Below are 14,632 nucleotides of genomic sequence, written 5' to 3'. Positions count from 1 at the left end.
GCAGGTTTCTGGGCGGGGCTGATAGGTGGACATATAAGATGAGACCACCAGAAGATCAGTTACCCAGTTTTTCTACTTCTAGAGAAGGCCTTCGAACTCAATTGTGGATTTCATCTGTTTTCATGCTGTTCATTTTAACAAATTTCTTTGAATCTTGAAAGAATGGGTTCTCAAGGGTAAGCCAACATGAATTGCTCGGGTGCGTTTGACCCCCAAAGCCTCGTTTGTTTGAATAGTGTGATCGCTCTGTACCGCGCCCTGGTCGGCTTGCAGAGGTGGGCTGGATGGCTGTTCACTTGGGCTCAGGCGCGGAACTCGTTAAAACCTTATGATGCGCGCAGCAGGTGATGTCTACGCTACACACGCGACAGGTTAACTAAGCAATATGATAGGCAAGTGAGAGGGCTGTTTGTTATCGCGCACCAAACGACTCTAAATAAAAAAATACAGACTTAACATTACGATGGGTTCCAGTGTTAAGAGAGCTTCCTGTTTTGTTTAAAACAATCGCATCCTAATGAAAAAAAGCGGCTCGGATCATAAAAGTACAGTGAGTGTGTATGCTTCTGGGGTGTAGGGAGGGTTTGGTTTGGATGGTGAGTGGGCCCTGAATCTGCAGAAACTCTTGGGTAAAAATAATTTCTCCCTTCATTAAACATTTGCTGTTAAAGGTAAGAGCTTTCTCTTGATGCTTTTGCTACCCAGTCTCATGAAATTACGTACCTATAGTCACATAATTTTTTGATTCTTTTTAGTGATGGCGTCGCGAATTTCCGGGTTTTTTCGTGGTCGTGTCACGAGTTTCTGTTTGTGTGTCGTTGTCACGTGTTGGTTACTTGACTGCTTTTGTCTGTTTTCAAACCATTTTCGCTTTGGTTTAGGGTTAGATTTGGTGTTTGCATTAGGATGTCACTTTAAGTATTGGTTTATACTGTTTGTTTCAGATTTATTTTTTATATTTTCTGATTTTTAAACCATTGTCGCCTGGCGTTAGGGATAGAGTTGGGTTTGGGTAAGGATGTTATTTTATGTAAATCTAACCCTAAACCGATGCGACAATGGTAAGAAAATAGGACAAAACAGTTGAGCAACCAACACGTGACAATGACACACAAACAGAAATTTGTGATACGATCACGAAAAGATGGAAATTCGTGACAGTATCACGAAAAAGTAATCAAAAAAATTATGTGACTATAGGTATGTAATTTCGTGGGAATCTGTATACTTCAAAAGTTACTGTTACATTGCTGTTAAATAACTTTGTATAGTTAATAAAATGTCTACAGTGAATGTTTAGACATTAGCATGATTGTGTTTATTTTATTTTAACTGGATTTAAACTTTATTCTGACAGCCTCATCCAAAGTCTGTGAGACATCAATCCTGATGGTGCTTGAGTGATTGAGCAAATACCCGTAAACTGAGCCATTAACGACTTAACAATATAATACATAATTACTGGCTAACAGCCCTATTCAATTGAAAATTAATAAACATTATCTCCTACTTGTTGAGACAGTTACAAAACTTCTCTTAGATTTTTTTTTTTTTTAATGAAGAATGTCTTTATGTTGTTCCAGAACCCACAAGAACAGACATTACCTGCTGTGTCCCATCTGTAAGAAGACCCAGGCCATTCTGTCGGTCCATCTACGCAGGGTTTGCATGAAGAAAGCTACACCAAAGGCCATCACAAGTGTGCTGGACAAGGCCAAGTCAGACGTCCTGGAGATTCTGCAGTTTGGCAGGATCTTTAGCTATGACCACCTTCATAGGATTTTGAATGATCCTGATTCACTCAGTCGGTTGGTGAAAGAGCTTTTCTGTCTTTTTTAAACATTATTTCTTGCTGTCTCTGTCTGAAATTTAGTATCAGGGAATCAGTATGTTATTAATATTTAAAGGCTGATCGAGGAACTGGAGCGACACCACATGGTGGTGACAAATGATCCTCCACTGCTGATAAACACTGACATCAATATCAGGCCTTCCACCAGAACGACCACACAACCACCGTTGACACAGGAGACATCTGAGGAGGTCAGCAGTGATGAGACCTCTCCATGGTGAGAATCTTGGTTTTACAGCTTCAGTCATGCGGTTTGTTTTGGTTTGCGAGTCACATGAATATGCATTATTATAGCAAAATGTGTTTTCTACATTGCAGTAACACAGACACTAATCCCAGGATGCTCATGGCAGAGAAAGGCCTTTACAAAAAGCACTCTCTGGACGATTCACTGCTGAAGGACTTTGCCACACACCTGGAGAAAGACCTCCACAATGAGAATTTCAAACAAGAGGTACAATAAAACATTGTTAATATAACTTTATGTAGAAAGATTAGCTTAAATGTTGCCTAAATTGTAATTTTAAATGCTTATCTTCTTTTCAGGTTGAAAACGTGGCCAGGTTCCTGTATTACATGAACCCAAAGGAGCCAAGCCTTCTTTTCGTCAAGAACAGGCAAAAAACCAAACAGTACATGAGTGAGCTCTCTGATGCCAAGCTGACCAAATCAACTCAGCTCAACTACCTCAAGAGCCTGAAAAGGTTGGGATAGTATTTGATGTATTTTTGTTAGGGATGCACGATATATCGGCCGACATATCGTTATCGGGCGATAACTGCTTATTTTAATATTATCGGTTATCGGTCTGATAGCAAAATTAGGCCGATAAATGAAAGCCGATAAATTATGGATAATTTTGGTTTGTTGAACCACTTCACTTGCTCATTGCTGGCCATGTGAAGTTTTGATTGGTGCTTTCTGTGACATAGCACAAAGATGACACGTGTTGCGGGCAAGATGTCCGCAGTCTGGGAGTTTTTCATTGTGAAAATAATATGAATATTTATCGGCCTATATATATCGGTTATCGGCCCCCAAATATAAAGAGTTATCGGTTATCGGTATCGACGCATCCCTAATTTTTGTTATTTATATTTAACCACAGTTGTGAAGAGGGCCATTTCATTGGGTTAAATACATGTGAATACTTGTACTTCCTCTGACAGATTTCTCACGTACCACACCATGAACACCAACCTGGAGTATGAAGATGAAAGGCTGCATGATGACTGCAAATTATTCATTAAATACATTGGGTCTTTGCAGAAGAGATGCTCTGATGAAGAGATCACCAAAAAGAGGTACGTACTATTTCCTTTAAAAGGATGACACTACATATACGTGAGCACTGTGACAAGCAACACTGTGATTTGGTAATACATTCGATTTTTTTTTTTAGGAATGAGATATTGATTCAGAAGAATTCACTGACACCACAAGACTGCTGGGCTGTGTTGCTGAGAGCCAAGAAAGACTTTATGGCAGTAATGGATAAGATCTTTCCAAAGGTGACGACCACACCAGAGTTGACAGAGTGTGCATTTGTGGTGTATTACCTTGAGGCCCTGCTGATCCTTAAATATCTCCAGCGACCAGGCGTGGTGGAGCACATGACAGTGAGTAGTCTTTACTGTTAAAAAATTGACTTTTCACCTTTTCCACCATTGCTGTTATTAATTGTTGTTTTGTGCAGGTGAAGGAGTGGAGAAATAGACAGCGTGATGAGTCTGGTATCGTTGTGAGTGTTAAAGAGCACAAGAGAGCATCTTATTATAAGATGGCATCATTTGTCCTTACCCAGGAGGAGGAGTCGGTAAGTTTATCAAATTAAGTGAGATTTATCAAACATGTCATGTCAGTACCTGTCCAAAAGCAGAAATGAATCTGTGTTCCTGTTTTAACTTTGCCAACAGTGGTTTGACCTGTACTTTAAGCATGTTAGGCCAAAACTCCTGAGCTTCAGGAAGGTTAAGAGGACACGGGATCATGTGGAAGCAGAAGACAGATTTTTTGTCTCCACCTCAGGGAAGCCAATCTACAATGCTTCCAATGACCTCAAACGTCTTCACTCCAAGTAAGCTAACCATTATGATTAATTTTCCTTCCTATATGTACTCCTATTTATACTGTAGCAGGTCTTGTCTGAAATGTAATATTAATATACAGTTTAACCTTGAATTTTAGATACCAACTGCAGTCTGTGACCAGCCAAATGGCCCGAAAAGTCTTTGAGACTGCTGCTAAGACTTCATGTGAGCATAACAGTATGAAAGGTACACTACAAAAGCTCATCAGCAAGATGGCCGGTGACTTAAGGTAAGCGTTGTTTTTATATTTACATTTGTCAAGCAATCAGCATTTTATCTCATTCAAACTCATCATCAGCTAAATTATGTGCACAGTGATCACTGACCTTTCTTTTTTTTATTTAGTGATAGAGATTATATCTTACCTACGGTCTGTGACAAAGAACGTGATGCCGTTTGCGGGAGCAATACTCAGATGGACGTGCAGGCAGCATACAACGCATTGCTCCAAACACACCCGGTGACGCTGGACGGGCAAGTGCCAGATAAGGAGGTGCGCATGCTAATGTCGCCTACATTTCATAGGCAGCTCTACGAACGTTGGCTGAAGGCACAAATGAAACTGCGTGTGCAGCACGTCATCTGTACGTATTTTTTAATTGTGAATGAAATGTATGATGCGGCGTATGTACATCATTCCAAGTTGTCAGTTAGAGTAAACTATTCTCATTCTTTGCAGCACACTTTGGCCGACGCCTTCCTTCTGAGAACCGAGTCAGTTCCTGGATCTTGAAGCAGGACTGGAAGAGTAACATCCCCACCCCTGCTCGCATCATCAACGAATGGAAACCGTCAGGGTTGGTGGAAACAGCGATGGACCTCAAAAGCATCCGGAGGCTCGTCCGCAGTCAGAAGTGGAAAGGACTCGCAATCGCAGACATTGAAGCGAAGGGCAAGGGTATCATTGTGACCCGCTTTTTCCAGGCTGGTGAGGTCGTTTGTGATTACCATGGACGGGTCGTCACAGCCAAAGAGGGACTGCAGATCCACCATAACACCAGTGAGGAGGAAACTGGCTTTATGTTCTTCTACGAGAACAGCAAGGACCAGCACATGTGCATTGACGCGCATTCAGCTTATTGTGAGTGCCACCCGGACAAGGAGACTTTTGGCCGCCTTATCAATCACTCTAGGAAACGTGCCAATCTCCAGCCCAGGTCTTACACTGTGGAGTCTGATGGGAAGGAAAGGGATGTTATTCTTTTCATAGCATCCAGGAACATTGACGTAAATGAAGAACTGCTTTTTGACTATGGCATGCAGAAGAAGTCTTTTAGAGGAGAGGGCTTAGACCTTTGTTGGTTGTGAGCACTGTGCTCTCCTTGGTATAGTTTGTTTCAATCGACATCTCCATCAAATCGTTCAAATATCCCTCTAAGTGTCTAGTTGCATAAAGCTGCTTTTTGTCAGGTGGATGAGTGGGTCTTACAAACAATTTACCGGTCCAATGGACTGCTTTCTCTGCTGCCCTCAGGCGGACGTCTCTGCATCATCCGGTCCTGCAGACACACCCTACATACATTCACTGCACCCTTTCCACACCGAAACACAAACAACTGGACTAAACACTGCACCTTAAAATAATAATCTACATTATTATTCATCTGCACTACCACACATCATATATGTACAATACATGTGTATATAGGTATAGTTTTTATATTAGTTTTTTTTTAATATTTTGTACTTTTGTGTATAATGTATATTGTGAATATCTGCTTAAGCATGTTCTATAAGACGACGTGTAAAGTATTCTGTGTGTATCCCATACTTAATCTGCTGGTGATGTGACAATAAAAGTGATTTGATTTGGTCTTTGGCCGAACATCACAGCCACAGAAAGAACAACATTTCACTCATAGATGGACGAGTGGTTCATACAACCTTTTATTCATTTATTTTTTTATATATTTTTATGCATTTGGTACTGACATTGACACTTTTATCCAAATCTCTGGGGATTAAACCCAGAACAGATATTATTGCCCTAAAGTAGTCACATGCAAAATGATCATGTTAAATTAAAGTACTAGTAGTACATGGTGAATGCTAAAGGAATCAGTGGTCAGGTTAACCCAATATTTTTTAAATGTTTCAGGTTATGATTGCTATGACAGTTTTTCAATACTTCTAACAATTTTCTTAAACTCTTAACACAACAACACGCTGGCAAAAACAGTCAGACTGGCAAAACAGTTAATTTCATGCTCAAAATCACACATTGTAAACTAAACTCTCACACTGTTTACTGGGGATGTGCCCGAAGCTTCAAAACGAATAACGAATTCATCCGAATAACAGAAAAAATATTCGGCCAGACACAATCACGTGTTTGCTGGAACAGCGCTAAATTATAAACCCCTTAAAGCACGAATAATATTTGTGTGAAGTGAATGAGTGTAATGAATGACATTTTCTGCGCGTCTCTTATTTAGAAAACCGAGTTGTTGTCTTTTTATTAATTTAAAAATCTCTTAAAACGCTGACTGTTAATATCAAACTTCTTTTAAACCAACGGTAAAAATTGACACAAGACCAGAAAAGCTTGATAAAATGCTGCAATCTGATAATATTCGTTAATAACTCCGTGTCTCCGTGTGACTCCCATCACAGATGATCTTTTAATTAATTAAAGTTGAAGCAAGCTTTATTGTCAGTCGGTGAATATAAAATAAATAAGTAAATAGATAAAATTATGAAAATATAACATTTTAAAAGCAATTTTTAATCTGAAGATTACTATGACATGAATTTCAATAAAAATAAAAATAAAGTGAATAAATAACAACTAAACTATTTGAATTAAATGTTTCTAATTTTCACATTTTTTTAAATCATGTTGCTTGTTTTGAACTAATGGTCAAAACTGATTATAAAATAATAGAGCATACTGTTATTTGAAATTTTAATCGAATATCTGATTATTTATTTTAGATGAAGATTAAAACAATTTATGTTCCCACAAATGGTATGGACATAGATTATAATGAGCTCAGCAACTTTGTTGTAATTCTGATTATGCTTTTGTGATTTCTTGTCAAAACAGATGTTTTTGAACTGCATCCATCCTATAAAACCTTTAATAGAAGCTGCCATTGAACAATAACAACTAATATTATGCTGATAAAAATATGCCGATTTAGCTGGTTTATTTATTCTGCTATATTATTACAAAAATATGATTACAGTACAGAATATATACGACATAAACTGCTTATTAGTTACTGTTAATTTGTTTGCGCGTACTTTTGTCATATTTAAAAAGAAAAAGCAAATAATAGTTTTATATTTTCATTATGGTTTGTTCAAATAATTTACAAAATGTTGAATGAGAATGATGCTACTGACTGTCATGACGTGTGAAGCTTGATGTGTTGCCATAAAAACTCAATCAAGAGTCAACCCTGCTGAAAAAAACAGCATCAACCCAGCATCGACCAGCATGGGAATTATGCTGGTCTATGCTGGTTTAGCTGGTGGTCACAGCATACCAGCACCAAAACACAACATATGCTGGTATGACCAGCATGGGATGCTGGTGCTAATGCTGGTTTAGCTGGTGCTAATGCTGGTTTGTTGCTGGTATAGCTGGTGCTAATGCTGGTTTGATGCTGGTTTAGCTGGTGTTCACTAGCAAACCAGCACCAAAACACAACATATGCTGGTCTTGCTGGTATGCTGTTTTTTTTTAGCAGGGAAGTCAATTAAAAATTGCAGTTTAACAAAACCTCACACCAAAGGGACAGTTTTTTTTTAATATTTGCACATTGAAGACCCGTCACCTGTGACCCGTCACAGAGTATATATTTATGAGGAAAAATTAAAACAATTGCAGTATCACGCAACAACATAACAAAATTGAAAAGTGAAGGGTGTCTGAATACTTTCTGAATGCACTGTAAATTGAAGCTTATTGTCACATTTGTAAACACAACAGCTTTCTTCCTTCATGGCTATGCTATGTTTGTAGTCAGAAAATTAAAAAACATACATCTTGCCCTTGCAATAACAAGATTTTTTATACATGGGCTAAAAATAAAGCATTTTTGACAATCAAATAACCTGTGTTTGCTCTTTAAATGCTGTCATCATATTTTAAGTACAGTATGTGCCAGAATGGATGGGTGGTGGTGGCCATAAGAAGACTGACAGCTAAACCAACAATAAAATTCATATTTGCCGCTTTCCTTGAATAAAAAAAAGGTTCTCTATTCAGATGAGTAAAAGGACTTTTAAATATTATTTTGTTTTCATATTTAAGTTTTTCTTCTATATTTGGAATATTCCACTTCTGCACTACTAACTGGAAACCTAACTATTTGAAAGAATGTGTTTTATCTATAAAAGATTAATTTTTAGCAGCTGCTTTTATGTTTATTTAGAAAGGGTAGGCATGTGGCATCTTATTTGTACACATTCAAACCTTACCTACTTTAGGTGTTTCGTTTTATGAATGGGGTTGTACTGTAAGTTATGAGCAGCAAGTTGCATTTATATGATAAATGCACTGAAAACATTGCATGACTTGCAGTGTAAAGTAAAAATCTTTATTTAGTGTAAAAAAATAGGAAGTTTGTGATATCAATGTTGATTCAATATGCAAAATCAATGCATATGTAAATGTTAATTTGACCTTAATTCCCCCATGTTGAAAGTGTGATGTCATTGAAACAACGACGCATAAATCAACTTTGATTAAATTTGCAAAACCAAAAGGTAATTCAATGTTGAAATGCCGTCTGGGATTATGACTTTAATAAATTTAGTGATTTATTTGGGTCTCTTGGTAATTTGTTTTCTTCTATTTGTGGCATTTTGTTTATTGGATACTATCAAGGACCAATACAAAACTGTAAGGGAAACCATTAAATATGTGCAAATAAAGACCAATACAAACTTGTAATGGCACCATTAGAACCAATACAAAACCATTAAAGGGGACATTCCATGAAAATCAGACTTTTTCCATGTTTAAGTGCTATAATCGGGTCCCCAGTGCTTCTAAAACTTCACATATGTACTCTGTACATATTTATTTAATATCTTAAAAACGACTTGTGGAATGTCCACTTTAAAAGTGTTAATAAAGACCAATAAATTGTAATGGAAACCTATACAAACCAATAAATCCTAATAGAATGTGCCCAAAACACACTGCATATTGGAAACCATTTGGTTTAAATGGTTATTGGCTGATGGTTTCTTATGGCTTTGTAATGGAAACCATTAGAATTTCTGTAATGGTGTCTACACTGTAATAAATTCCTTAGTTTTGGCACTTAAAAATGTAAGTGTAATCTACTTAAAAATGACAATTAATTGAACTTTTTTGACTAGCATGGAATTAGCTTAATTAATTTCAACTTTAGTTTTATAATTTATATCTATTTATTAGTCATTAAAATGAAGTTTAATTATATCATCAATCATAACTTTATTTAGCACCTAATTATGTAATTAAATGCAACAGGTGTTACTATATACAATCTGTAGTGTGGACTCGTATGTATAATAAACCTGACATTTTATGTTGACATTACATAGTACACGATGACTTGACTTAGGTGAGTCAGCAAATCACTCTTGTAGTTTATAGACACCAATCAGTGTAATTAATGTAATTAACATAAACATATAAAATAGTAACACTAATAATAAATAATAAAAAATATAATTTAACACATAACCGAAAACATGCCTGATCCACAATTACTGAAGCCATAACTGTCATGTTTTCAACTTAATCTCCTGATTTTAAGAATATTAACATCACAATTCAGGTTACTGTATTTATGTATGTACATAGTATTGTATATAGCAGCAAAAATGTATAGTAGTTGTGTTAAATATATCAGGGAGGGCAGACATATGATAGAAACATGTTCATCTCATTAGCAATGATAACAGGACCTGGGTGAATGTTTTCACGCAGATAATGACAGGAAGTCATCTGCCAGACGTCCAAGTAGACCACTCCATTAATATCGCTGAACATCTCCTTCATCACTGTGTTCAACTGCAATGCAAGCCAGTCGCTTTGAAAAATATTCTGAAACAACAAAAATCAGTAATGAATTATTATTGGTAAGCTTATTAGCTTAAAGGGCGTGTTGCAGGTTAACCACCACTGTCGATTAATTGGTACATAAATCACTCAAGATATGTATATCATTTTTAAAATGTCTCAAAAATTGTCGGAAAGACCAATTTTTTACGTTTTTGGTATCAACGTTTTTTTTACGCAATTCGGCGATGACGTCATGTTGGGGACAAGTGGAGAAAGCCTCAGCCAGAGTCATAGAGATAGATGAGACAATTATTGCCGTTTAATACTACTTGCGTATATAATATGGAAATCATATATACATAGTAGGAAATATATAATGTGTTATACTTCAAAGTTACCATGCTAATTATTATTTATGATATATGTGGACTGGAGATAAATAAAACTTCGCAAATCTGCTGATTTGATCCATTCATGTCCTGACCACCATACAGGCTAGAGATTTTAAAACATCCTTAATCAACACTTACTAGTCTATCAAATAAAATCTAAAATATATTGTTTTGTGAAATTAAAGTATGCTTTGATACATTGTTTATGCGATCATAACAAATCACACAATCATTTTATACGCAGAAGCAGCGGTCAGCTGCTGCGCACTCACATCCGACCGCATACATACTGTATAAACAGGCGGCTTTTTACATCAAAGGATGACATGCTATGCCATTTGAGGAGGACCCTCTCATTGATCACCATATTTTTATAAATCCTGGACATGGTTGAACCTGCCAAACGGGTTGAGCACTTTTATATACTTTGTTGAGAAGAGAGGCTACACAGTTTGACCAGCGGGCTGCGGGAACCGGCAGTACATCACGCCGCCAGGTGGTGTTGCTAATATAACTCGAAATGTATAACTATTATCAGACCGGCCCACCGGGAAAGTCCCGACTCTCCCGATTGCCACTCCGCTACTGGCTGTAAAGAAGTGAGTGCGTTTTGGTCGCTGGTTGAGAAGCTTTACCCGCGAACAGATGTGACATGTCTCATTCAGCTTTCAGGATTGCCTGAATCAGTTGTGCCGAAGATCGCATATACCCATTTCAGCAGGATCATGGTTCCCCTCAAGCCAGCACACATGAGTATGTTAATTGTTTACTTTCTACACGAAGTTATGCTAACGTTATGCTATCTGGCTATATGCCTTTCTCTCTATACTAGCCTATCTGTCTGTCTGTCTGTCTGTCTAGCTACCTATCTATCTATAATCTGTGCTATCAGAACTGTACTTTACTCGTCTCTCTAGTCACTCTCAATGCTCTCAAGGCATCACAAATTCGTTGAACAATTTAACCTGCAACACACCCTTTAAGCTAGCAACGAAATTGTTTAACCACATTAAACCTGTCATTATGCTGTCAGAATGAGGCACAAGAAAACGTCAGTAACCTCTTCACACAAAAACGAGCTGTGAACAGAGGTTTAAATGTGAATTAAGCAAGCCCGCAGCAAAAAAATTACTTCAACATTCATCTATATACAGTAAGGAAAGCAATACATAAGGGGTGTAGTTCGTTATAGAGATGGAGACGTTTTATATTCCAGAGAACAGCATGTTTTATTAGCCCTCGTGTGGAGAGCATGCATCACCTAGTTACTTGTACACTTATACACTAACTTATCTAACCACAAGGGGGCACTGCATTACAGGATAAAGGCTATATATAATAACATAACTTCATTACATTCTGAACATACAGCCTGAAAATCCATCAAGGCTTAAAGAAATGCCTCACCAAGCTCAGTAAGGTGTCTTGCTTTGACCAATACTTCTTAGACAACTGAGAAAGTAGTGGAGGAAGGCCACAGAGATGTAAAGAGTGAGACTTGACAACCTGCAGGCTGAGATAAAGCAGCCGCTGACAAGGCTGCGAAGATCAGAGCACCTCAGACGACAATGCAAGAAGAAAAAACGGACAAGGAATCTATTCTACAGCAATCCCTATAGCTTTGTTAAAGAGGGAGTCTAAAATGACCATAAAGCATCTGGAAGAGCACCTGAGGAAGACTTACTCTGATGATCGGAGGCATGAGCCAGTCACAATTCCGAATGACATTTCATTAATTCATGCACCTGAACATCAAATGGACATAAGGCTTTCCACATGGAGCGAGGTGAAGAAGACTGTGAAGCAGGCAAGATCAGCATCAGCACCTGGGCCCAATGGTATCCCTTATTGGCTCTATAAGAACACTCCCAGAGTACTTAAATACCTCTGATAGCTGATAAAGGTGGCTTGGCAGAAGGGGATGATACCGAAAGCTTGGAGAAGAGCAGGAGGTATTTTAATACCCAAAGAGAAGGACTCTTCATCCATCAGCCAGCTTGCCAGATTAACTTGCTGAATGTAGAAGGAAAGATCTTCTTCAGTGTCCTGGCCCAAAGGCTCCCTACATCCCTGCAAAGAAACACTTTTATTGTTACATTGGTGCAGAAGACCGGGATCCAGGGTTTCTCAGGATGCCTGGAGCATGCCAATATTATCTGGCACCAGATTCAATCTGAAAAAAAGGGACAGAGAGACCTGCATGTGGTGTTCTTGGACCTAGCCAACGCCTTCGGCTCAGTCCCTCACGAGATCTTGTTGACGGGCTTCAACTACTTCGGCATACCAAATCAGAGAGGACCAAGAGTGGTCTGTGTCTTCTGCCAATTAGAGCCTACATGGATGACATGACCATCATTACAACAACAAAACCATGCACTAGATGCTTGCTTCAGAATCTCCAGGAAAATATCCAGTGGGCAAGAACGGAGTTCAAGCCAAGTAAGTCTTGCAGCATTTCTGTCGTCAAAGGCCAACTAACAGGCGAGCAGATCTACATCACCAATGAACCAATTCCAACAGTCCTAGAGAAGCCCATCAAGAGCCTTCGACAATGGTATAATGCAAACCTCAAAGACACCCAGCAACTCAAGCAACTCCTGCAAGATGTGGTGGACAGACTTAAGCAAATCAACAACACTGCACTACCGTGGAAACTGAAGCTCTGGTGTTATCAGTTTGGGCTGCTACCCAGACTCTTGTGGCCATTGACCTTGTACGAGGTCTCGCTTAGCCATGCCAACCGACTGGAAAGGCTAGTAAATTTTCATGTAAGGAAGTGTCTGGGACTTCCCAAATGCCTTAGCAGCGTTGAATTCTAAAGCGACGGAGCCCTAGCACTGCCAACCAATCTAGCTTGGTTGAAGAGTTCAAGTGTGCCAAGGTGAGGCTGAATGTGTTCCTCACTGACTCCCGGGACCCTGTGGTGAGAGGCGCCGCTCCTACCCTAGCAACAGGGAAAAAGTGGACCCCAACCACAGCTGTGCTACAGGCCAAATCTGCTCTTCTCCATCGTGATGTAGTGGGTCATGTCCAACAAGGCAAAGGAGGCTTTGGCCTCAGTACTGTAACACCTCTCTGGCAAAAGACATCTGCAACCAAACATTGAGGCATGGTGATAGAGGAGGTGCACCGACAGGAGGAAGCAGCCAGATGCTCCAAAGCCGTATCACAAACCAAACAGGGTCAATGGATGACGTTGGGGGGTGTCGAGAAAAGAAAACTAACATGGAGCGAAATCTGGGGCATAGAATCCAACAGGCTGAACTTTATCGTCCGAGCTACATGTAATGTATTGCTATCTTCCACAAATCTGCAGCTATGGTTTGGAAAAGACCCATCCTGCCCCCTGTGTACAACCCCTGCAACACTCAAGCACATCCTGGTTGGCTGTAAGACCAGCCTCACTCAAGGTGGATACACATGGAGACACAACCAGATCCTCAGGTGTCTAACCAATAAACTTGAGTGCAAGAGGGTATCCATCAACGCCCAAACCTTCAACACCCAGGATGTGCGCCAACACCCACCATCATTTGTTTGAGAGGGGGACAAGCTGAAGGCTAGGCTCTGAAATTCTGATCTGACCCCATTGAATGCAGCCAGGGACTGGCAGATGTGAGTCGACCTAGATCAGAAGCTCATTTTCCCTCCGGAGATTGCAACAACTACCCTGCAACCAGACCTCGTTCTCTGGTCTAAGGTCGGAAACAAGGGCCAGGGTTAAAGACAAGCCATCAAAGAGATGGCTAACACCGCAGAGAGGACGAGCCAGTGGCTGTGGCTGAAGAGGAGTGACACCACCTGGGCTGCTAAGGTGAACAACTAACCGCAGGACACACACCCAGGCTTGGTGGGCCTGCCTCAGCAAAGGGTATATTGTGATAAGTGACCAAAACAACATGTGATGCTGCGGTACACAACTGACAATGTGTTCCACTGATAAAGCCTTATAGCAGCCTTCCTTCAAGAACTCTTGGATTAGAAGTGGTGCAAACATTAGGGATCTAGTCCTTTCAATGATCCTAATTAACTGGAGGTTTGAGAATCAGGGTAGAATTGACAGCCTCTTTTCAGCATGACAACAACACTACTGCTGAAGCTCTTCTTCATCATTCTCTCTTATAGCAACCAGGCCTCACTCCCTTTTTGTCCTGAGTGTTGGAGATTATTTACATGAGAAACATTGTAAAGTCAGTACCCAGAAGAAGCATGTTGAAGTTCCATTGAGCTATTTGTCGTAGCTCTTGAAAAGTGATCTCTGTTAGAAAAGCTTTGTAACGTTGTAGATCAT

General features: G+C 39.3%; 2 protein-coding genes across 3 annotated transcripts in view; one reads left to right on the top strand and one right to left on the bottom strand.

Annotated features, from left to right (window-relative positions):
• On the top strand, positions 1-6,001 carry LOC129426580 (uncharacterized). Its single transcript, XM_055182987.2, has 12 exons — positions 1-176; positions 1,584-1,808; positions 1,908-2,069; positions 2,171-2,306; positions 2,399-2,556; positions 3,022-3,156; positions 3,255-3,471; positions 3,549-3,668; positions 3,769-3,929; positions 4,040-4,171; positions 4,288-4,526; positions 4,622-6,001. Exons 1-12 carry the CDS (start codon positions 163-165, stop codon positions 5,248-5,250), a joined length of 2,328 nt encoding a protein of 775 aa, XP_055038962.2. The 5' UTR covers positions 1-162; the 3' UTR covers positions 5,251-6,001.
• Positions 6,002-8,976: 2,975 nt separating this feature from the next.
• The window catches only part of LOC129426315 (NXPE family member 3-like), a 53,501-nt gene continuing 47,845 nt past the window's right edge, over positions 8,977-14,632 (bottom strand). For both annotated transcript variants that reach the window (XM_055182569.2, XM_055182570.2), the window contains exon 8: positions 8,977-9,991. In XM_055182569.2, coding sequence (XP_055038544.2) covers positions 9,794-9,991 — 198 coding nt within the window. In that variant the 3' untranslated portion in view covers positions 8,977-9,793. The remainder of the gene's footprint in view (positions 9,992-14,632) is intronic.

The sequence above is a fragment of the Misgurnus anguillicaudatus genome, chromosome 25 (assembly GCF_027580225.2).
Source record: "Misgurnus anguillicaudatus chromosome 25, ASM2758022v2, whole genome shotgun sequence".
Taxonomy (NCBI): Eukaryota; Metazoa; Chordata; class Actinopteri; order Cypriniformes; family Cobitidae; genus Misgurnus; species Misgurnus anguillicaudatus.
Note: the sequence above shows the minus strand (reverse complement) of the source record. Positions and strands in the feature narration are given on the sequence as shown.

Bases quoted from the DNA above. Each gene is read 5' to 3' on its own strand.
- LOC129426580 (XM_055182987.2), top strand. The intron at 2,070-2,170 runs GTGAGAATCTTG...TCTACATTGCAG, and splicing joins AGTGATGAGACCTCTCCATG to TAACACAGACACTAATCCCA. The intron at 3,930-4,039 runs GTAAGCTAACCA...CTTGAATTTTAG, and splicing joins CTCAAACGTCTTCACTCCAA to ATACCAACTGCAGTCTGTGA.